Here is a 21,264-nt window from a genome sequence, read left to right as displayed (position 1 = left end):
GTCCCTTTTGGGAACGCTTCCCTGTAGTCGGATGGAGCTGTCATTGACCCCCTCAAGTGCTGTATCGAACACCACCAATGGCGTCGCAAAGCATTTTGCGAACCAACACATCAGGCTGCAAGGCGTACCACTTGGCCGTAACCCCGCTTTCTTACTCCCAAATGCTTGAAGAGAGCATCATCGAAGTTCTAATCAACACACGATTGCACAAATCAACCGTGACCAGGCCGGGCCGAACCAAGTCGCACCGATATGGCGTCCCAGTCGCAGATTCCGTCCCCGCCGCTAAGGATTCTGTCTCTTGGTAAGAACCCCAAAACCTGGTGCCAACAGGGTCTGTCGCTGACGGATTTAGATGGCGGAGGTGTCCGGGGCATCTCCAGCCTCCTGATTCTCGAGCACTTGATGGAGGAAATTCGAAAAGCAAAACACCTCGAGCACGTCCCACGACCATGCGAATATTTCGACCTCATCGGCGGAACAAGCACTGGCGGGTACTGCGACCCGTACTCGTTCAATTTGTCCCACGAAGCTAACGGCCCTTCAGGATCATTGCCATCATGCTGGGAAGACTACGCATGACTGTCGACGAGTGCATCAGAGAATACCGAGAAGTCGCCCAGAAGGCCTTTACTCCGAAACGAACGTCGTTCTTGCCTGCCTCGCCTAAGGGTGCTTTTTCTGCTACAGCTCTTGAGAATGCTATCAAAAGCACAAGCAGGAAGTTTTGCACAGCACCAGAGTGCGCCGCCCGGCGGCAGCAGGGCAGTTCAACAGCTGGGGCCTGCTCCCATAATGTCGCATGCCCGAGGTTACTCGTACTACGCGGCAGAATAGTGTGAAATAGACGGCTTGTCTTATTAACTATGGATCGGGGGCGAAGGTCTATTTGTACTTCGCCTGGGACCATCGCCGTGGGGCGAATTGGTCGGCCCGGATAAGTGGGTCTCTACGGCAGGCTGCGCAAGGCTGCCCGGAAGGGTTGCGGCATCACGACATACCCCCCCAGACGGCGCAGAGTCGTCTGCAATACAGCAACGGCTGCGATCCTTCGTTTCCCACCCACAGCCTCGAGAATAATACAAATAAAAATAGACAAATGAAATAATAGGCGAAGAAGTCGCCTGCCAGCTTGTTTGCCATTCGATATCGCGTGAAAAGTGTGTTTGCGTGTTTGCCCATCAAGTTGTTGTTCCTTCCGTTCGGTGAGCTCGTTTATTTCGGCGCGATACCCGATTTGGAAGCGAGCTCGTTGCCCAGGAATAATATTCCCAGTTGCGCGGTTCGTCTCTTCTCTTCTCCTCTTCACACACAAACACACACACACACACACACGTACGTATATTTCCAGCATCACAACCCGCGCGCGCGCACGTTTGCGCGCGAATCTTCGCCTGTGATATCAATAAGCTAACGTCGTTCGTTTAGATGCCACCAAAAAGCAAAGAAGAACGGGCGGCCGCCACCGCCAAGGCGCGCGCGGCGCTTGCCGCCAAGCGCAAGGTGAGGGAGGGTGGCGGCCCTTCCTCGGAAACTGGGCTCCCGCCCGAAAACAGTACGTTCTTGTTGACTTCGCTTCGTCTTTCGCTTCCTTTCTGACTTCTCGCGTAGAAGAAGATGGCGCCGCCAACCCGGGTGGTGGTTCGGAGGGTGAGGGTTTACAGCCCAAGCCCCCAGGACCACCGCCTGGCAACAACGGGTCCGGTGGCACAGAGGGTGAGGGTTCAGGGCCCAAGCCTAATGAGTCGCCGGCTCCCAAACGGCAGCGCCGAGGCCGCAAGCCTCTTTTGGGCACCGCGGGCCCTGGTAAGTGTGCCTGTCATACGAAGTTCGTCTCGGTTTCTGACTTGTGAGTAGAGGGGCAGAATGATCCTGCCGATTTCCAGGATCCTCAGCAGCTGCCACCGCTCGGAGACGCCGTCTGCGTCCAGTGCATTCGTAGTGCACTGGCGGGACTGTCATACGGCGAGTGTGCGCCCAGCGGCACCTCACAAAAGTGCCAGCACTGCCGGGAAGTCAAGAAGCCGTGCGTACCGGCGACCGGCGAGGTGCTTCGTCTGGGGCTGAGGTTCCTGGCCGCTGACAGGACCCCGGGTACACCCCGGAAGGTACGTGTATTCGTCTGCTGCCTTGCGCTGATCCTGGCTAACTGTGTTTGCAGTCTTTCGCTCGCGTGAAAAGTGCTCTCCGCGAGGCCCTCGACGAAGCCAAGTACGGCGAGGGTGAGGGTCGGGGCGAGGTGGCGGTAGTACCGCCTGGTGGTCAGAACAAGGGCGAGTCTTTGGACAAGCCTGTTCAGCCTCCGGGTGGGAACGCGCCTGTTGATGGCGGTTCGGCGGCCGGATCGTCTTCTGAGGCGAAACCTTCGTCTGCAGAGGCGGCTGGTCTTCGGGCTGCGATTGACAGCCTCGTTGGATCACATCTACCCGCCGGTGTGGTCCCCGCGTACAACGTCCTGATGGATACGTACGCGGCCGCTCTCCGAAAGTGAGAGCCAATTCGTGTCGGGAACTGGGCTCCCAGGAGCCACTTATGCCTCCTGGCCATTGGGGGCCAATACTTCAAATAAAACCGGCCTGCGGGCCTCACTTGCTCCCGCTTCTTGCGCTTCGTTTCGTTGTATCTGTGACTGTACGTCTTGCAGGTTCAGAAGTGCTCTGAATCTCTCGAACTTCGCGCGGGAAAGTGACTTTGTAAGCCCATCGGCTGGCATTTCGTCTGTTGGCATGAATACCACAGAGAACGAGCCTTTCGCGTGCTCCTGGCGCAGCCACATATTCTGGATATCTACATGGCGTAACCTGGTTGAGATACGTTCTCTATCGCCTACCACGAGGCGAATCGTCTGGCGGTTGTCGCAGTGGATCTTCCATACGTCTCCAAGGTCGAGATCAATATCTCGAAGTAGTCGTTTCAACGCGATCGTCTCCTTTGCAGTATTCTCAAGGCTAAGGAGCTCCGCTTCGGTTGTTGACGTTGTGACTGTGTTCTGGCGCGCAGCCTTCCACTGGATTGGTCCTCCAAACAGCGAAATCACGTATCCTTGAGACGAACGTCGTGTCTCTTCATCATCCGCAAACGAAGCGTCGCCTGCAATCAGGAGAACTTGCGCTTCCTCGCCCCCCGAGATACCGAAGCACGGGGCGAGGTATCGAGTATGGTATAGATAACGGATCACCTGGTTCGCTGCGGAATGGTGCTGGGGAGACGGGTTCGTCAGGAAACGCGACAGTATAGCACACGCAAAAGCAACATCTGGGCGGATCATCACTGCAGTATACAGGATTGACCCGATCTTCTCCTGGTAGGTCTTCACCTCAGCGGGTGTCGCTTGTCCCTCATACTTCTCAAGCGAAGTTAGAGGTAGCGGGGTTGTTGGTGCGCGGTGGTCAACCACGTTGAACTTCTTCGCTACGCGTTCAATATACTGGTCGTGGGCGAGGTAGATCTTCCGGGCTTTGCGATTTCGTACGATTCGAATCCCAAGATACCATTGGACTGGTCCTTGGTCCTTGAGTTCGTAGTCGTGTTTGATCCCGTCAATTACTTCCTTACCCTCGTTCGCGTAGTCTCTGTGGTACAAGACGAGAATATCGTCTACATAGAAGAGGACTAAGACGTGCTTGTTTATTGTCTGGAATAGGCACGGGTCCTCGTCTGTAGGTCTGAGTTTCAGACGACGGAGTGTTGAGGAAAACTCCTTGTACCACAGTAATGGGGCGTCTCGTAGTCCGTACAAGGCGCGTCGCAGCTCAACGTACTTCCCGCGCTGTTTGAAGCCGTCTGGTAGATAGCAAACGACTGGGGGATCGTTTGGTCCTCTTTCAGCGTTGAGAAACGCATTCACAACGTCGAATTGTTGGACCTCCAGATCGAATTGCGCAGCGATCGCCATCGCCACCCTAAACGTTCTGGCGGCGAGTGTCGCTGCGTATGTCTGTTCGAGGGGGTGCTTTTCTTGGAGGTCGCCTCGTACACAGATCCTCGCCTTACAGCGCTCGAGGTATCCGTTCTGATCAATCTTGTACGTGAAAACCCATTTCAAAGGTATAGGCTTCGTTTTTGCCTCCTCCTGGTTAATAACTTTCCAGGCGGACATTTCCTCCAATTTACTGATTTCCACGCGTGCAGCGTCGTAAAACAGCTCTCGGAGGCCAGTTGGCATCTTCTCAACGTCCTTCCACATCTTCGGAAGTTTGATGAGATCATCAGAGTGGATCTTCGCCTTCTGTATTCCCTCTTGTCTGGTCTGCTTCGTCTGGTGTATTGATGCCCATACGAAGCAGTGGAGGGAAAAGTGTCCTTCGGTTGCCTCTTCGTACGCTTTGCCTTTATCTGGTAAATACGTGTTGAAGAAGGCATCCCAGTTACGTTCCGTATGCAGAAACGCAAAGTGATTCGCAAACCGTGGCGAACGCCGTGGTTTGTATTCGTGGCCTTGGTCTTCGCGGTTGTACACCCGCTCCGACCTATCCTGAGGGTCGCTCCGTTCCCCATTTTCCGAGTGTGGCCGCACCGGGTGAGTCTGGGAGTCTTCGCCTCGGACTTCTGAATATGAATCGTCCTCTACGTCCGGGATTCGTAGAGTGCTGTATCCGACGTGTACTACGTCGTCTGTATCGGCGTGTACAACGTCACTGGCCACTGGATTCGGGTCCAAGTGGTCGTCTTCCGGTGCAGGCGTTGCTTCGTTCGCTTCGGGAGTCGCGATGCGAGGCGTGCCCGCCCTACTATCCTCATCCTGGTTCGTGTCGGGTTGAGGCGTAGGTTCCGGGGAAAGCAGCCATCCCCCCTGCCAGTCAGGTTCCGTCGCTCCGCTCGGGGGCCGTTTCGCTGGCGCAGGGGTTCGTGGCGATGGTTGCTCGGTTTCAAGTATTAACGCGGCCTCGCTGTCATCCAGTATTCCGAGAAACTGGAATTCGAGGTTGGCACGGGAGACTGGCTCCTGTATCTCGTCTACAACGGCGCGAGCCTTAGCTCTTGCGATTGCAGATTTCGCGTCGTCCTTCGAGTAGAAAGTGCTCTCGTCGAACGTCACATTACGTGTGATAATTACTTGGTCAAGCGAGGGTATCCAGATCCTATACAGATTGTGGGCGTTCGGAACGTAGCCCACTAGGTATCCAATATGTCCTCGCGGTTCCACTTTGAAGTCGCGTCTATTTCTGTTTGCCTCGCGATCCTTCTTCAACGGGTAAGCCTTGCAGCCGTATGCGTAGATCCATCCCCATTGCGGGCGAAGTTCGCGTCCCAGGCTGGCTTGGTAAGCGGGTTGCCACCAGCGAAAGTATTGCCGGAACCACTGCTCTTCGACTTGAACGGGTGAGAGCCAGGCTCTTCGCTGCAGAGGGCTCATGTTGTAGAGGTAGGCAGCTGCCATTACTGCTTCGACCCAGAGAGAGGTTGGGAGGCTTGCCGAGTCTAGCATCTTGATTGCTCGCGTGATAATTTCTTGGCCAGCCCTTTCGCCTCCCCCGTTCGGTTCCTTCGTGTGTGGCGGAGTCGCTTCGATTTCAATTCCATTATCTGAGGTCCAGACCTGATATTCCGTGTAACCATTGATCGCAATTACAGCTCGTTCTACATCTTGCCGTATTTTGCAAACGAGTACGCCTCGCTGTCTGGCCACCCAGCGTTCAAAAGTCCGGATGGCCTCGAATACGTCGTTATGGGTTTTGCTTATGCGTGGGAATGTGAAGAGCCGGCCAGTGAATTCGTCTTTAATCACTAATAGCCAGCGGCTTCGGTCGTAACCTCTTGGGTAGTCGAAAAGGTCCCACGAGATCCTGTAATACGGTCTTGTTGCTCTTCGCTCCGACGTTCGCCTGGAAATCACCTGTCTGGCGTGGGTCGTCGCGCAATGCTGGCAATTAATACGAGCTGGGCCCTTGATCCTCACCCCCCGAGCGTTAAGCACGAGTTTCTCAAGTGCTGCTGGCGCGAGGTGTCCAGATCGTAGGTGCCAGAGCCAGGCATCATCGCTCCTCGTTTCAGGGGTCTCATACGAAGGTCGCTTCGTTTTCTGCGTTACCAGTACTAGGGTGCTCACGATTCCAGCATCACTCGCTGCGATCCGTTTGCAGGAAGAGTACGCAGAACCAGGTTTGTATTCGAAGAAGGTGATGTTCGCCTTCCTCGTAAGCTGCTTAACTACAGAACTGTCTTTGTATCCTCCGACGCGAAGGGTGCTGTCAAGGCCAGAGTACCAGATCCCTGTCTTCCGCAGAAGCGCTTCCGACACGATGTTCACATGGAAGTTCTCCACGTAACCCACATTTTGAAGTGTCAGGTCTTGTGGGCCGTTTGGCCCATTTAGCGCTCCCTTCAGAATCCGGGTTCCCGTCGCAAGGATGGGGTACGAGGCTGTGCCTGAGTCGACCCTCTCTTCGCCTGTTGTAGGGCGAATCGAATCGGGCTCCAAGAGATCGAGGTTGTTAACGAGGTGAGTGGCTCCGCAGTTGTCTAGAACCGTGCTTCGCGAGAGGAAGTGTGGTCCTGTGAGTGGAGTTACGAAGACCGACAGTTGATTCGGCTCGGGCGCAGCGTCCGGCGCGAGCTCCCTTAAGAGAGGCTCACTTATTGTAACCGCTACGACGTTCGCCGGGAGTGTTGCTTTTCCAGTTGAGTCGTCTTGAGGCTTCTTTCCTCTGTCTTTGTTTGACTTCCTCCAGGGTTGATTCGGAGGGATCCTTACGGCTTTCAGCCAGCCTTTCCGGGCGAGTTCGGCTCGTAGGTCTGAGTAGTCCCTGGAATTAATCGTTTGACGAATCTGTCCGCTCTCTTCGCTTGAGACCGTTATATTTGGGATGCGGGTCTTTCCTGTGAGGACGAGTTCGAGGCGAGCGCAGTTGATTGGATCTACTGGGTGAGAGTGACCGCAGGCGCATGACTCGCTCCCGGTCTTTCTTCCAGGGGCGAAGGGCTGTTCGGAGATTGCAGAGTCGGAGCGCCCCGCCAGAGTCGCATAGATTCCAGTCGACTTGCCCCGATTCTTTCCATAGAGAGTGTCCTCGTAAAGCAGGTCCTCAAGCATGTCCGCGTATTGGCCTACGTCTGGGACTCTGTCTCCGCTCCGCTCTCGTTTCAGAATGTCGGTGAGCTCGGAGGTAGCCCACGTTGGGGCGAACCTTCGTCCTACCGCTCGTAAGAACGTTTTCGAGGCGAGAGTGCCTTGGACTTCTGGGAGCTTCAGTTGCTTCGCTTTGAGATAGACGCCTCGGAAGTCTCTAAGCCAGGTGCTTGGGTTTATGCTCGTGTTGGCTCGGTCAATAGCGGCCTGGTATTCTTCGCGTACGGTAGTGAGGTTTGCAGAGTCGCTTGGGGCGTATCTTCGCTTCAAAATCCGGATTAGGGCGCGAAGCGTGCAGTCTCCTGAGGCGAGTAGCTCCATTTGCGCGGGTGTGAGGATATCCTCTGCAACAGTCTCTTTTACCCATTTATCGAGAGCTTCATACGAACGTTCCTTCTTTGATTTCTTCGCGTCGCGGCCTGCCTTTCCAGCGATGTAGTTCGTGTACTTCTCGAGGATCCCAGACGATTTCTTTGTCAGGGTCTCTGGGTTGTCTGGAGGTATAGGCGCGACTGATTCGCCTTCTGCCTCCGCTTGTGCCTCGATGATCGCATCGTAGGCGGCGCGGGCCGCGTCATAGTCTTGTCTCTGTTGCGAGTTCGTATAGGAAATCCACTCTCCAAGCGAGAGGATTTCCTCTACTTCGCTTGGGTCGGATCCAGAGCTGTAGTCGTCTGGGTTGACGTATTGCCAGACGTCCTTCGCCTTGGCTTCGACTTCAAAGGTCAGCCACCAGGCGGGAAAGTCGCGTCGGCAAGTCAGCTTCCGGTTGGTAGCGAGGCTTGTAGTTGCAGACGACATCGTCACAGAACTGAGCTGGGGAACGAAGAGATGAGGATGAGGGCTTAGGAATTCAGTGCCAGCGTCGTACTTTCGCTCGGGTAGCTAGCTAGTCAGGGTTGGTAGTAGCTGGGCTCATAACTGTCGCATGCCCGAGGTTACTCGTACTACGCGGCAGAATAGTGTGAAATAGACGGCTTGTCTTATTAACTATGGATCGGGGGCGAAGGTCTATTTGTACTTCGCCTGGGACCATCGCCGTGGGGCGAATTGGTCGGCCCGGATAAGTGGGTCTCTACGGCAGGCTGCGCAAGGCTGCCCGGAAGGGTTGCGGCATCACGACACATAACGAAATGGAGTTCCGAAACGAGACATGCACCAAGACGTACGTACTTCACATGTGAAACCCGCAATTACATGCCACAGAAGACTAATGCATCCATCGCAGCGTTGTCCTCGCCATTACCAAGGATAATGTGGACGCTCCGCCAACACTGTTTACCACGTATGATACATCGGCCGGGTTTCGCGATTGCTCCATCTGGCAAGTGGCCCGTGCAACGTCCGCAGCGACGACTTTCTTTAAGCCTATCCGAGTTGGTCGCGATGGAGTCGAGTTTGTGGACGCGGGGTTTGGATACAACAATCCCTGTGAGATCCTCATCGACGAGGCTCGCCGGCAGTTCCCGTCGCGACCCCAAATCCAGATTCTTAGCATTGGCACTGGTCTAGGGGACGTTGTGGACATCGGCACCACGCGAATGGCCATCATCCAGGCGCTGAAGAAGATGGCTACTAGTTCCAAGAAGGTGACCGCAAGAATGGACGACCAATACGGCGACAGCGACCAGTACTACAGATTCAATGTCGACAGGGGGCTTGAAGATGTGACCCTATCCGACTGGGAGAAGGCAAGCAAAATTTCCGCACATACGAAGAACTACATTCGAGAAAGCCGGAGAGCAATTGAAAAGTTTGTTCGCCACATCACTGGCCATATCGAGATTCACGAGGCGCCGGCAGTGACTGAACCTGTGGAAGAGCCTCGCGAAGAGTCAACAAGTTAGTTCGATACAGCCAACATCAATCGGACCTTCTTATATCTAATGCCATTGCAGACAATCGTACTCATATTATACCACTCCCGCAAAACAAACGCTTCATTGAACGTCCCGAAATACTTGATCTCAAGCAAATGCTATTCGAACAAAAGTGCCCCACAGTCGCAATAGTAGGATTAGGTGGCGTGGGAAAGACTCAAATAGCCCTGCACATCGCCTACTGGACAAAGGAGAACCTGCCAGAGTACTCGGTGTTATGGGTACCAGCCTATAGCCATGCAAGCTTCGAACAAGCTTACACAGAAATCGCAAAGGCGCTAGGCATCCCTCCGGCTACCGAAAAAGAAGATATCAAGACATCCGTCAAGCAATTTCTGAGCTCCGGGAAGATGGGACCTTGGCTCCTGATCGTCGATAACGCGGATGATATGGACCTCCTAATCGGAAGTTCAGACGATCGAAGAAAGATGATGGAGCATCTACCGCAACATAGTCATGGTGTGACGTTATTCACCACGCGCTTCAGGGACGTGGCATTACGAGTCGCGGATGACGATGCATTCATTGATCTCGACGCCATGAATGAGAAACAAGCTATGGGTCTTCTTGAAAGGTCCCTTCACCGGAAGGAATCACTGAAAGACCACAGTCTAGCAGCAACCCTACTGGAATTATTGACCTACCTCCCACTGGCGATTACGCAAGCGGCTGCATACCTGAATAGGAATAGGCATGTGTCTATTGCAAAGTACCTCCAACTCCTGCAAAGCACAGAACAGACTTTGGTCAATACAATGAGTCGAGAATTTTACGACAACACCCGGTATGCAGAGTCTCAAAACGCCATGGCAACCACCTGGTTAGTGTCTTTCGACCAGATCCAACGAACCGACAGCTACGCCACCGACTTGTTGTGCTTTATCTCCCGCATCGAACCAAAGTTCATACCGCAGTCCATCCTACCTTGCCCGGGGCCTGAGGTAGATATTGAGAATGCAGTTGGCACACTCTGTTCCTACGCATTCTTAGTTCCACGAGATGACCCTGAGACATTTGACATGCACAGGCTGGTGCATATGGCAACGCGGATCTGGGTTAGACAACAGTCACTAGAGGAGCATACAATGATGAACGTGATTCAGCACCTAGCAGAAGTCTTTCCATCTAGCGACTATCTTAATCGCGCTATTTGGAGGCAGTACATACCACACACTCTCAAAGTTTTACGCGAAAGTATAGAAGCAGAAACAGAAGTCAAGGCCGAATTATATCTTCAAGTTGGTAAATGCCTAAAGAAGGATGGGCGAACAAAAGAAGCCATCAAGTGTTTAGAAAAATCATTTAAACTCAGAACGAATTATTCAATAGAGGAACCCTCAAGACTTACATCGCAATACGAACTTGCAAGGATATATGAAGCAGACGGTCAAGTAAAAGAGGCTATTGCCCTACTAGAGCATGTGGTGAAGATCGAGGCTACAACACTTAATGAAGGGCACCTACACCGACTTGCATCACAACAAGTACTCGCAAGCGCATATAAGGCAGACGGGCGAACAAAAGAAGCTATTGCCCTACTAGAGCATGTGGTGAAGGTTAGGGATACAACACTTGATGAAGGGCACCTACACCGACTTACATCGCAACATGAACTTGCAAGGGTATATGAAGCAGACGGGCGAACAAAAGAAGCTATTGCCCTGCTAGAGCATGTAGTGAAGATCGAGGCTACAACACTTGATGAAGGGCACCCACACCGACTTACATCGCAACATGAACTTGCAAGGGTATATGAAGCAGACGGGCGAACAAAAGAAGCTATTGCCCTACTAGAGCATGTGGTGAAGATCAAGGCTACAACACTTGATGAAGGGCACCTAGACCGACTTACATCGCAACAAGTACTCGCAAGGGTATATAAAGCAGACGGGCGAACAAAAGAAGCTATTGCCCTGCTAGAGCATGTGGTGAAGATCGAGGCTACAACACTTGATGAAGGGCACCCACACCGACTTACATCGCAACAAGTACTCGCAAGCGCATATAAGGCAGACGGGCGAATAAAAGAAGCTATTGCCCTACTAGAGCATGTGGTGAAGGTTAGGGATACAACACTTGACGAAGGGCACCCACACCGACTTACATCGCAACAAGTACTCGCAAGCGCATATAAGGCAGACGGGCGAATAAAAGAAGCTATTGCCCTGCTAGAGCATGTGGTGAAGATCGAGGCTATAACACTTGACGAAGGGCACCCAGACCGACTTACATCGCAACATGAACTTGCAAGGGTATATGAAGCAGACAGGCGAACAAAAGAAGCTATTACCCTGCTAGAGCATGTGGTGAAGATCAAGGCTACAACACTTGACGAAGGGCACCCACACCGACTTACATCGCAACAAGTACTCGCAAGCGCATATAAGGCAGACGGGCGAATAAAAGAAGCTATTGCCCTACTAGAGCATGTGGTGAAGATCAAGGCTACAACACTTGACGGAGGGCACCTACACCGACTTACATCGCAACGAGTACTCGCAAGCGCATATAAGGCAGACGGGCGAATAAAAGAAGCTATTGCCCTGCTAGAGCATGTGGTGAAGATCGAGGCTACAACACTTGACGAAGGGCATCCGGATCGACTTGCATCGCAACGCGCGCTTGCACGTGCCTATAAAGAATATGAACAGATTAAAGAGGTGGCAAACTCCTGATACAGGATATATCATTACTATAGCGTAGTTCTTTCAAGTTCTAAAGGAGGGTTTAAGCTCTGACACCAGGTCAGTTATTCGACATTCCCTAGGTCGCTCCGTCTTTGGGGACACAATCAGAACTTGAATTAGCACCTGGAACAATATCGTGGAATTGGGGAACGCTGCGGCATTGGAAGCGTTTATGTCACCTAGATGGATTTAGGTTGGCTGATGCGATTAGCAGATCGCTTTTGATCTCCTCCTCACAAGCGCCTCTAGATCCAATGATTCGCAAGCTTCTTTGACCTCCTACACTATAATACCCTCCAGCTGTGTCATGCCGAAAGGCTACAGGCAATCGTGCATCATCAATCGCTAGCCTTTAAAGTCGGATCTTCACCTAAAAACGGTCTTCCGACCGCTTCTGTCAACGGCCGCGAAGCCACGATGATCTTTTACTAGCTCTTTATTGCCGACCAACTAATCGCAGCCTCTGCAAGCTAGTATCCTGCGAAGTGCGACGAGCCCCAGCGTTTAATGAATGATAGTTAGGAAGTATGCGGGGGGATTGTTATATAAATAGGTATAAATGGCATCGAAGCACACATAGTGTTTCTTCACAGTTGGCTATTCAGTAGTAGAGGTATAGCGAGATGAGCATTAGCGTCACCGGCTGACATACCAATCCCATCGAGTGCCAATTGACACCGTTTTCGCCAAAGGCGGTGTAGTCCAGTTTAAATCATTACCTAGAAAGTGTTCCCAATAAAGAATTCAGGAAAGCCCATTTTCTGGAGTAAGTCAAAACATGAAATCGAGTCTCGGTTAAAAATACTGACAAGTGGCACTCGATGGGAAACAACGATGCAACGACATTTGAAATTATCTTGGGGTTCCTTCAAGCTTGACCTGTGATCTTCCGAGACCCTCTCCTTTACGTGAAACGATCCGGGACGCATCATAGCTATGTCAATTTGACATACTCTGAGTGACTAAGGACCACAATACGTCAATGAACTGCTAAAGGACATATATCCTATAAGTACCACCACCTATTTCTTCCGCCCGATGCATCTAGACCAATTATGTGCCACAGCGGCGATAACTGCCGAGAGAATGTTTACAAAGTTTCCTCGCTGTACCAAAACATTGTGTATTGGGTCAGGCAGGCACTGTAAATAATACAGTCTCAACGTTCGCCAATTTGACACCCATTCAAGGTTATTCCCTAAGTTCACCAAGATGATACACACACCAGAGCCAATGCCCACTATCGATCAAGTACCATCATCAAGGGCCAAGACAAACCCCTAGCACCCTCTATCTACCCATCTTACCTTAGCTCAGAGACACACGCCACTCTCAGCAAGCCGCATTTATAAGTTGTTCGGAATGGCGGTGATTGGGCCTGAGGCGGTATGTAATCACAAAAATCATTTGCCTGGCTGATAACTGTCAGCCCACTGTTGAAATGACCAAATTTTCTTTTTGTATATATATTTAACCCCAGGGCTATATATCTTGTAGAAAATAATTTGATGAGGTGATAGGAAAGTAGCTAGATAGTTATAAATACACTATGAATTGAAATAAGGATGCTGCGGCCAATCAACATAGGTACCTTATCACCTCTGCCTTGTGGCTACTGCAGCTTCTGATAGCTAGGAAAATCAAGACACAAAAGAAATACCGTCAGCTACCGACCCAACATGGCCCCGCCGTCCGCGCTGCTCAGCTAAAGATTCGGCAGTACACGACGGGGGCTATAACACCGCCGAACAAGCAATTGTCCGATTCCTCGCTGCGGATGTCCTGACAGGTCGTCGATGTGCTGGACCCACTGCACTTGAGCTCGCCCAGCTTGTCGTCGCCGCCGCCTTCCCACTGGCATTGGAAACCCTCGACCGTGAACTGCCCCAGCGACGGCGGAAGGTCCGGGTTGCTCGCCACCACGCCATTCGCCTTGGTCGATAACAGTGGCCGGTCGTCGCAAGCACTAATGTACTTATCGGCTGCGTTGCCAAAGATCACCCAGGTTCGAGACCACGGATCTAACCCCCCGCCCGTGTAAAATTCCGACAGCATGATATGCACAAAGGCCTTGAACACGGGCGCCGGAGGATCCGGCGGCCTGGTCGTCGTCGTCGGCGCCGGCGGCGGGCGGGATGTCGTCGTTGTGGGGCCGTCGATCTGCGTTGTCGACACCGGGTTGCCGGCGTTGGGGTCCTTGGGGTCGTGGTAGTCGGGCGGCACGCCCGTTGGCTTCGGGTTGCACCAGTATCCCGTGCACACCTGGCCTCCACACCCGGTGCCCGAGGCGCACGTAGGCTTTGGCGAGGCTCCGCTGGTAAACGTTACCGTCTGCCCACCGCCGCCGCCGCCGCCGCCCGAGCCTCCATTGCCGGTGCCGGGGACGAACGGACAGCTGCCGCCGTTCTGGCGCCGCTCAACGCCCGAGTTGGAGCTCCCTTGACGCGGATTAGGACTGGTACAGTCGTCCGTGGTTTCGCCGTCGCTCTGCTCCTTGTCGAGGTCTACGTTGATATCCGGGCACGCACCCTCCGTATCCCATTCGCTCTTCGTGTCGTAGTCGATGAGGCAGTTCTTATCGCCTACTTGTCCGTTCCAAATAATGGGCTTCATCCGACTCCTGTCTAGCGCCCAACCGAACTGAGGGTCCTTCACGGCGAAGCGGCGGTGAAGCAGGCGGATCATCTTCTTCACGTGTCTGGGCTCCTCTAGCTGCTTCTGCCACTTGGTTGGCAAGGACCGCAGATATGCCGCCAGGCCAGCCACCTGAGGAGCGGCTGTTGTCACCAAGGCGATGCGTTAGTCTTCAATCCTGCTTATGTTGACGAGTGCGAAACTCGAAACGGAGGTGCAAGGCGACCACTCACCATACGAAGTTCCACTGGCCTTGCGGAAAGCAGCGGTGTCTCCCTTAGTGGGATCGCCGGCGGTCCATGCATCGATGGCCGGCGCAAACGTCCCAATCCATGGCGATGTCTGGGTAATTGCGCCCTTGTACGTGTCCTCGTCCGTGGCGCCCACATTGATCAGGTTCACGAGCTCTGCAAACTTGCCCGCGCCTCCAAATCTAGCAGGATATTTATCCGTCTGTGGGATTGTTCTTCCATCGTTGCCCGATGAGCACACCAGAACGGCTTTACCTTCAATTTCAAGCTTATTCAAATGCAAGCCTGTCCGGGTTGCGCACCTCTTGCGTCAGTACAAGTTCCACGCAGATTGGGAACGGGTAGGAAAGCAACATCATTATAGCCGAAGGGTGAAAGAAACTCACGGAAACTTTGAAACCATTGGTCATTGGCCGCAACAGGTGGGTAGCCGAAGCTCATGCTCACGACAGCCTTTCCAACTCTACCCTTAGCCTTGATGTCCTTGAGCACGTCACCGAGCTGCTGTATCATGGCTGCGTGATTTCTTCCGACGCCGTTGGGGTCACCATCTGCGAATTGGCGCTCCACCAACACCAAGTTGCACTTCTTGCAGGTGCCGAGCTGAGCCCCCAAGATCTTGGAGGCGCAGCCGGTCCCGTGTGAAGGGTCCATCGCTTTGGTCCTGGGGGCCAGCTGTTTGCTCACGGGTAATTCTGTTATTGATCCTTGTGTTTGCGTGAATTCCTGCCGTGAAAAATGGTGGTTAGACAGCCGCAGCCCAGTTGGAAAAAAGGACAGAACGCCGATGGAGTGTGACAGAAAGTACAGAATGGGCTTAATACTTACGTCGTGAGTTGACCAGATCCCCTCTTCATTGAGGAGATATACGTATTGGCCACTACCAGCAGCATCGTCATATTGGAAGTTCAACATGTTGTTGCCCGCCAGCGATAACTTGCTGTCTGGCCAGATCTTACCCTTGGGCAGGGAAACTTGAGAAGGCGGCCAATACTTGGATAGAGAGTCCTTTTTAGCTCGCTTGTCAAGAACTCGCAGTGACAAGGGTTCCGCCACAGTCTCGTTCGTCTTCTGTGTAAAGTCATGCTTCTCCAACGGACGGAAGGCTTCACCCGATATCAAGATGCCGTCTTTGACATTTGTCTCTTCGTTCCTCTCCGAGTTTTCGAACTTATAGTCTCCTGGATAATACGCCGAGGCCACGTCCGGCTAGTCGAGACCGCAAAAATTAGCTTAGTCTGCTCCATCTACCTTGGAAAAGGAGTATTGTAAGGGGGGAATTAGGATGTATGTGGAATACTCACCGACTCGTTCAGCTTGTCCATGGTCCCTTGATCCAGCAGTGGAACCCACCACAAGGACACGAACCCATCTTCTGCTGTGATCTCCTCGTACTTCCCAGCGTAAGCTTGAAGCAGGGTCGGAATCTGTCCGCGGTTCCTATTGTTTGCTGGGAAGACGATGGCGTCGCGCGGACAGCCCTGTGGCGGCTGTTGAATCTGTCTGGCGCTCAGGTCGCGTCCCTGGTTATTGGCGTTGGATACCGGGGTTGGAAGTGGACAATCGATCCGCGTCGTTGTTGTCTTTTCCGACTCGTCGTCAGTCACTGAGCACCCGTAAATTGTTTCGCACCGAGACCTGGTCGCCTCCCCTGTCCGGGTAGATCCACCCTGGACGGTCTCGGTGAGGAAAGTCGTTGTCGAGCAGGCCGAAGCCGTCTCGGTCTTGCAGCTTGTTGGCTCTTGGGAATACGTGATTTGACCATTGGGACCGACTCTACAAGCAGAATAAAAGAGGCCGAATGTCAGGGATGTTCGCACAGTCTTACAAGGTGATGGATGTGAAACTTACGTAATTCTAGGCCAAGGCGGCAGAGTTCCCTTGATTGTCCATGGCCGTATGTCGAGCCGGGGAGGTGGGCCTCTGTGCAGGAAGAGGAAGTACCAGGTTAATAAGAGAGCCTGAGAACATTTGGGGGGGGGGGGGGGGGGGGGAGGCTGATACTCACGGTGGGTAGATTCCAGGCGGGAAAAACCATAGCCAGCCACCGATACCGTCATCGTCATCGTCACTAGAGACGCAGAACTAAAGATTTTGTCAGACGCGGAGCATCCAGTAAAATGCAGGGGAACATTGGCAGGAATATTGGCAGAATGTATAACTGAGCAAGCAGTTCCATCTTCCCACGCATCGGACTTACCCAAAAGAACCACAGCTTGCAGGGTGTAACGTAGCCGCCGTCTGAAGGCTTGGGCCTGTCGACGTTGTCGGTGACTGGCGTGATGACGGCGTCGGGCCATGTCGTCCACACGGGGGGCGGGTCTGTGGTGGTCTGCAATGCCATGTTGGAGATTAGCCCCGTTCATACGTAAATCATCAATATTTGGAAGTCTGGCGCACTTACCGGCGGGGTGGTAGTCGGTTCCGGCGATACAGGTGGCGGCGCAAAGGATGTCGCTAGCGTGCAGTCCGCAGTGAAGACGCCGGTAGAAGGTCCGAGGAACGTGATGATCTTGGTAGCTGGGCAAGTGAAACCTGCGATCCAGGTAGTCGGCGTCGCGCACTCCGTCGTTATCACCGTTCGCGGCGAGTTGAAGGTGATGACCGACTGAGGCGGACATGCGAGGGTTATGGGACTGACGGTCTGAGGGAACGTGATTGTCGTGACCGTTGCGGCCGTCACCGATATTGTGGTCACGACGGGCGTATAGAAGACGCCCGAGGGAGTGCCACTCTCGTCCGGGTTCGGCGTGTTACCCCAGCCCGGCCCGTCAGGGGGCCCCCTGGTAACGGCAGGCCATGGTGGCAGTGTCAACGTACGGCTCGTGGTTCCTCCGTTACCGTTAGAGACAGGGACTACCACTGGCGGAATGTTGACGCTCGGCTGCATGACAATGGAGTCACTGGTCTTATCGGACGTCACGTTGTAGTTAGAATACGGCATGCCGGTAACGGTGATCTGGGGGATGTCAACGGTTATAGTCGTGGTCGTGGTGAAGAAGGACGTGACCACGATACCGCCCCGTGTTATCGTGTCTGCGTGGCCGTATTCGATGGAGGTTGTGTAGTCGCCCGGGTCGATGACTGTCGGAGAGCTCAGCGAGCTTGTCGGAAAGACCAAAACACACGGCGGCTTGCAGGTGACTGCAGGCTCGCTGAAGACTTCGGGGCCGACGTAGACGATGTTAAGCTCGTCGTCTCCATCCTGGGGCCGCCAGACGCTGACCTCCGTGGTGAAGCCGCTGATCACGAGGCATGACAATCAGCTGGGGTCTCTGATGAAGCGACGGACATATCCGCATCAAGAGGTTGGGAGGACGCCTTCTTACCTTTGGTTGGAATCATCTTGACGGATGACATCGCCGCTGGATTGGTTCATAAGCCTCTTTTTCTAGTACACAAACGACTGGGGCTTCGCTGCAGACTTACTTGATTCCAGTTGCGATTTCTTCGATGGCCACGGTGAAAATATTGAATATGGTCACATCCTTACTCCCCTTGACCTCGCATATACGCTCCTGACAGTTGTGTGTCTCAATGCAGTCTTGATAGTACTCTTGGAAGAAGCTGTACATGCCGGCTCCGTGGATTGTAACTCCCTCCGAGTTGATGATGCGAAGACCCCAGGCCTCTTTGCAACCTTCACTTTTGCAGTGGTCAAAAGTAGGATCACCGGGGAACTTCTTACCGGTATCAAAAGGAAACGGCGCCACAGGCACTGGTTGGTAATACGGAGTCTCTGTTTGGATGTGTCCGAGATAGATCTGAGGGGGTTTCTCATCAACAGCCTATTCCCGAGCACAGCAAAGCGTTGTCATCACTTACATCCTTGGCACCATAGACCTGGTATTGATAAAGAACCGTGTGTTCCGAGCCGGTTCCATAGAACCAAGAGGGACCCTCGGATTCAATCAAGGTTCCTCGGGCAGCGTAGATGCTGATTTGGTTGCTGACCTTGTCGGGCGAGTCGTAAACACTGTAGTCGTTGTCGCTAAGGCCATAGTCAGCTTCCTAGACGTGTATGAGAACAAAGAAAAGGGTAGGGGGGCGTACTGGTCTGCCAGCCAGATCCAAACGTTCTCAAAGTAACCGGAAGCCTGCGGTGTGACATGGAAGAGAAGAGCGGCGCAGATGCAGTTGTCGTTAAACGCGAACTTAGGACATTCGGCGAGATCCAGATCAGACCCCGTGGCGCCACCAACGCGCACATGTGAGTCCCACATAGCAGCTAGAGCGATGGGGGGAGAGTATCAGTAACCGGCTTATAAGAAATGACGCCAAACAGAAATAAAAAGGGCCATATTACCAGATCCTTGGCTGCTTTCATGCACATTCCATTCCAGAACAATAGCCCCGGCTGTTGCTCCTTGAACGTTGAACATCATGTCGACAATCTCCATCGTGCCGACATCGCCCCTATTCCCAACTTGTACAACGACTCGAGGGTTGTAGACATCGCTGAAGTACAAGCCGCCACCCTGAATCTGTGACCAACTCGAACCCTGAACTCGGGAACCGGTAGGAATGAAGACGGTTCCACCAACCCTATATAATAGTGCACAAAATTAGCGACGTGCGTCCTACCAGACTCAAGTGCTTCCACAGACGACAGAGATACAAGCAGATTACTTTCATCGGTAGTAGACACCAGAAGAAGGAGACATCGCCAAGTCTTACCTGTATATCCCAGCTGGAAAATACGCAATTTTACTGCTACTCTTGGCCCTCTGCAGAAAATTGTTGATGGCGTCCGTGTTGTCGCCTGTGCCGTCGTTCTTGCAGCCGTTATCTGTAGCCACAAGAAAATCGCCAACTCCAAGCTTCTCGTACTGTGGACGAGGTCGGTAAAACAGCTTACCACTGCTGTCAAGCAGACGCTTTCCCTTGGGCGGTGCGTCGACAGCGCCAGATGTGTATTCTCCCTTTGCACCGTTATACCTGCGCCCGATCGCCCAGAGGTCGACATGGCCGGTACCGCCGAGAATCACTTTGCCGTTGTCGTCCTTGACCGTAGCATCCACGTTGCTCAGTTCGAGGTTGTCGAGGACGATGTTGGGCGCGCCATCGGTCCTAGAGTTAGTAAGTACGGCGATGGGGCAGTCGGCAACCTTGGAGTCTATACACAGACGGTCGATGGTTAGCCCCGAAGATCAAGATGACAAGGCATGTCTGATTGTCTGAGACGGGTATTTGACGAACCAATGATTGATACTGATCCGATTCCTTGGCCGGTATCGCCACCTCTACCGCTGATGTTGAAGCCGATCGCCCCACCCTGAATATCGACGCGTTGCCAGTTGAATCCCCAGTCCCAGACCATCTGAACAGCTGTCAGACAGTCTCTGAACTTGAGATTCATGGCCGTGTATTGCTGTGATCCTGTGAAGTCATCATGTATCAGTCTCAGGGAAGCTATTCTTGCACCAGAAACATGCAGTTACTCCATGTCACTTTGTATTTAAAGTAGTATTAGACAACTCACCAGCTCGCCATCCGATATTGCCACCGTTGAACTCCAAGTCGGAAACGAAACCGCCACTGCCGTTCTCCATGAAAATGCCGACATGAGTTACGTTGCCATCATCGGTCGCCTTGGGCATGTTGAAGACGAGATTCTGCAGCGAGCACGCCTGCGAGACTTGCCAATGAATGCCCGTCGGAACTAGTGGCTGGTCATTATCATTTGTAGCCGCTGGCATCTCGGTCAAGTCAAAGACGAAGTTGCGGATCTGGCGGAAGAATTGGTTCTGGTTGATGTACCAGTTCTGCCCGTTCCCATTTGGTATATAGGGATCCGTGTCAAAAAGAGCAATACCCTGAAACTCATCACAGCCTTTGATGATAGGCGGATCAATCGGATCACCGATAAACTGAGTGTAGTAGAGCTGAATGACTGGCCGGCAGATTTTGTATTCCCCTGGCGGGAAATAGATAATGGCGCCCTGGGAAAAGGTATTGCCGCACTCTAAGCCACAGCGGTTGCCGTCTTCAATGGCGGCATTGAGTGCTTCAGTTGTATCGGTCGCACCTGTATTGTCCGCTTTATAGTCTCTCACCACGTCGCGATAGAACTTGTAGTTGGAGCCTGCAATAGGTTGCTGGAGTGCGTCCAGTCAGCTCAAGAAGTCAAGGAAAGGAAAAAGGAACAAGAGCGAGAAGTGTAAGGAGTACTTTGCCAAGTGGTGCAAGCTGCGGAAGCCAATAGTCGGTAGCCTCAATTCGGGCTCTCGAATTTCTCGAGTTCTTTGGATGAGTAATTTGTCTCCCATAAGAGCCCAATACCGTGAGAGAAGCGTTGGTGTTTGTATCATTTTGGAATCTGTGCAAGGTCCCATTGGACTGTGATACTGAACTGGCCATGAAGTTCTCAAAACTCCCAGACTCGAGCCACACAGCGCCATTTTGCGTGCCTATTACCGTCGTGTTGATAAGATCAGCTCTTGTTCTCTCGGCTGTCAATTGAGACGGCAATAAACTTTCAACTTACCTTTATCAGGCGCGCTCTTAAAGTAGTTGTTCTGGTTATCTACCATGTAAGGAGGATTGGCCTACCAAGCACATCTACATATCAGCCATCTCGCTCATTAAGGAATCACAGGCGCATCCCCTATTGATTTCAAGGATTCTTCATAACATCTTACCTGAGGACCTTCATATGGGATGTCTGGGAACCGGTGTGGGTCGACCAGTCGGTTCCATTGCCCCAGCGCGGAACCTAGGAGCCCCAGGACCGCGACAAAGGT

The 21,264-nt window shown here is 52.9% G+C and overlaps 3 protein-coding genes across 3 annotated transcripts; 2 read left to right on the top strand and 1 right to left on the bottom strand.

Annotated features, from left to right (window-relative positions):
* Positions 1-252: 252 nt before the first annotated feature.
* On the top strand, positions 253-2,491 carry EsH8_II_001487 (uncharacterized protein; the record flags this gene model as incomplete). The annotated part of the gene is made up of 7 exons (XM_083264785.1): positions 253-304; positions 356-494; positions 548-818; positions 1,429-1,555; positions 1,612-1,806; positions 1,858-2,108; positions 2,162-2,491. 7 exons carry the CDS (start codon positions 253-255, stop codon positions 2,489-2,491), a joined length of 1,365 nt encoding a protein of 454 aa, XP_083122107.1.
* Positions 2,492-8,202: 5,711 nt separating this feature from the next.
* Positions 8,203-8,916, top strand: EsH8_II_001486 (uncharacterized protein; the record flags this gene model as incomplete). Its single annotated transcript, XM_083264784.1, has 2 exons — positions 8,203-8,234; positions 8,298-8,916. The coding sequence occupies 2 exons, from the start codon at positions 8,203-8,205 to the stop codon at positions 8,914-8,916; spliced, it is 651 nt and encodes a 216-aa protein (XP_083122106.1).
* A 4,421-nt stretch (positions 8,917-13,337) lies between these two features.
* Positions 13,338-21,054, bottom strand: EsH8_II_001485 (uncharacterized protein; the record flags this gene model as incomplete). Its single annotated transcript, XM_083264783.1, has 18 exons — positions 13,338-14,413; positions 14,504-14,776; positions 14,908-15,196; positions 15,350-15,730; positions 15,826-16,252; positions 16,530-16,606; positions 16,722-16,853; positions 16,926-17,763; positions 17,851-17,886; positions 17,951-18,285; positions 18,347-18,512; positions 18,575-18,749; positions 18,828-19,066; positions 19,199-19,637; positions 19,721-19,900; positions 20,004-20,619; positions 20,870-20,931; positions 21,009-21,054. 18 exons carry the CDS (start codon positions 21,052-21,054, stop codon positions 13,338-13,340), a joined length of 5,787 nt encoding a protein of 1,928 aa, XP_083122105.1.
* Between the last annotated feature and the right edge of the window lie 210 nt (positions 21,055-21,264).

Source organism: Colletotrichum jinshuiense, chromosome 2 (genome assembly GCF_051148585.1).
Source record: "Colletotrichum jinshuiense chromosome 2, complete sequence".
NCBI classification, from domain to species: Eukaryota; Fungi; Ascomycota; class Sordariomycetes; order Glomerellales; family Glomerellaceae; genus Colletotrichum; species Colletotrichum jinshuiense.
This window is presented reverse-complemented; position numbering and strand designations above follow the sequence as displayed.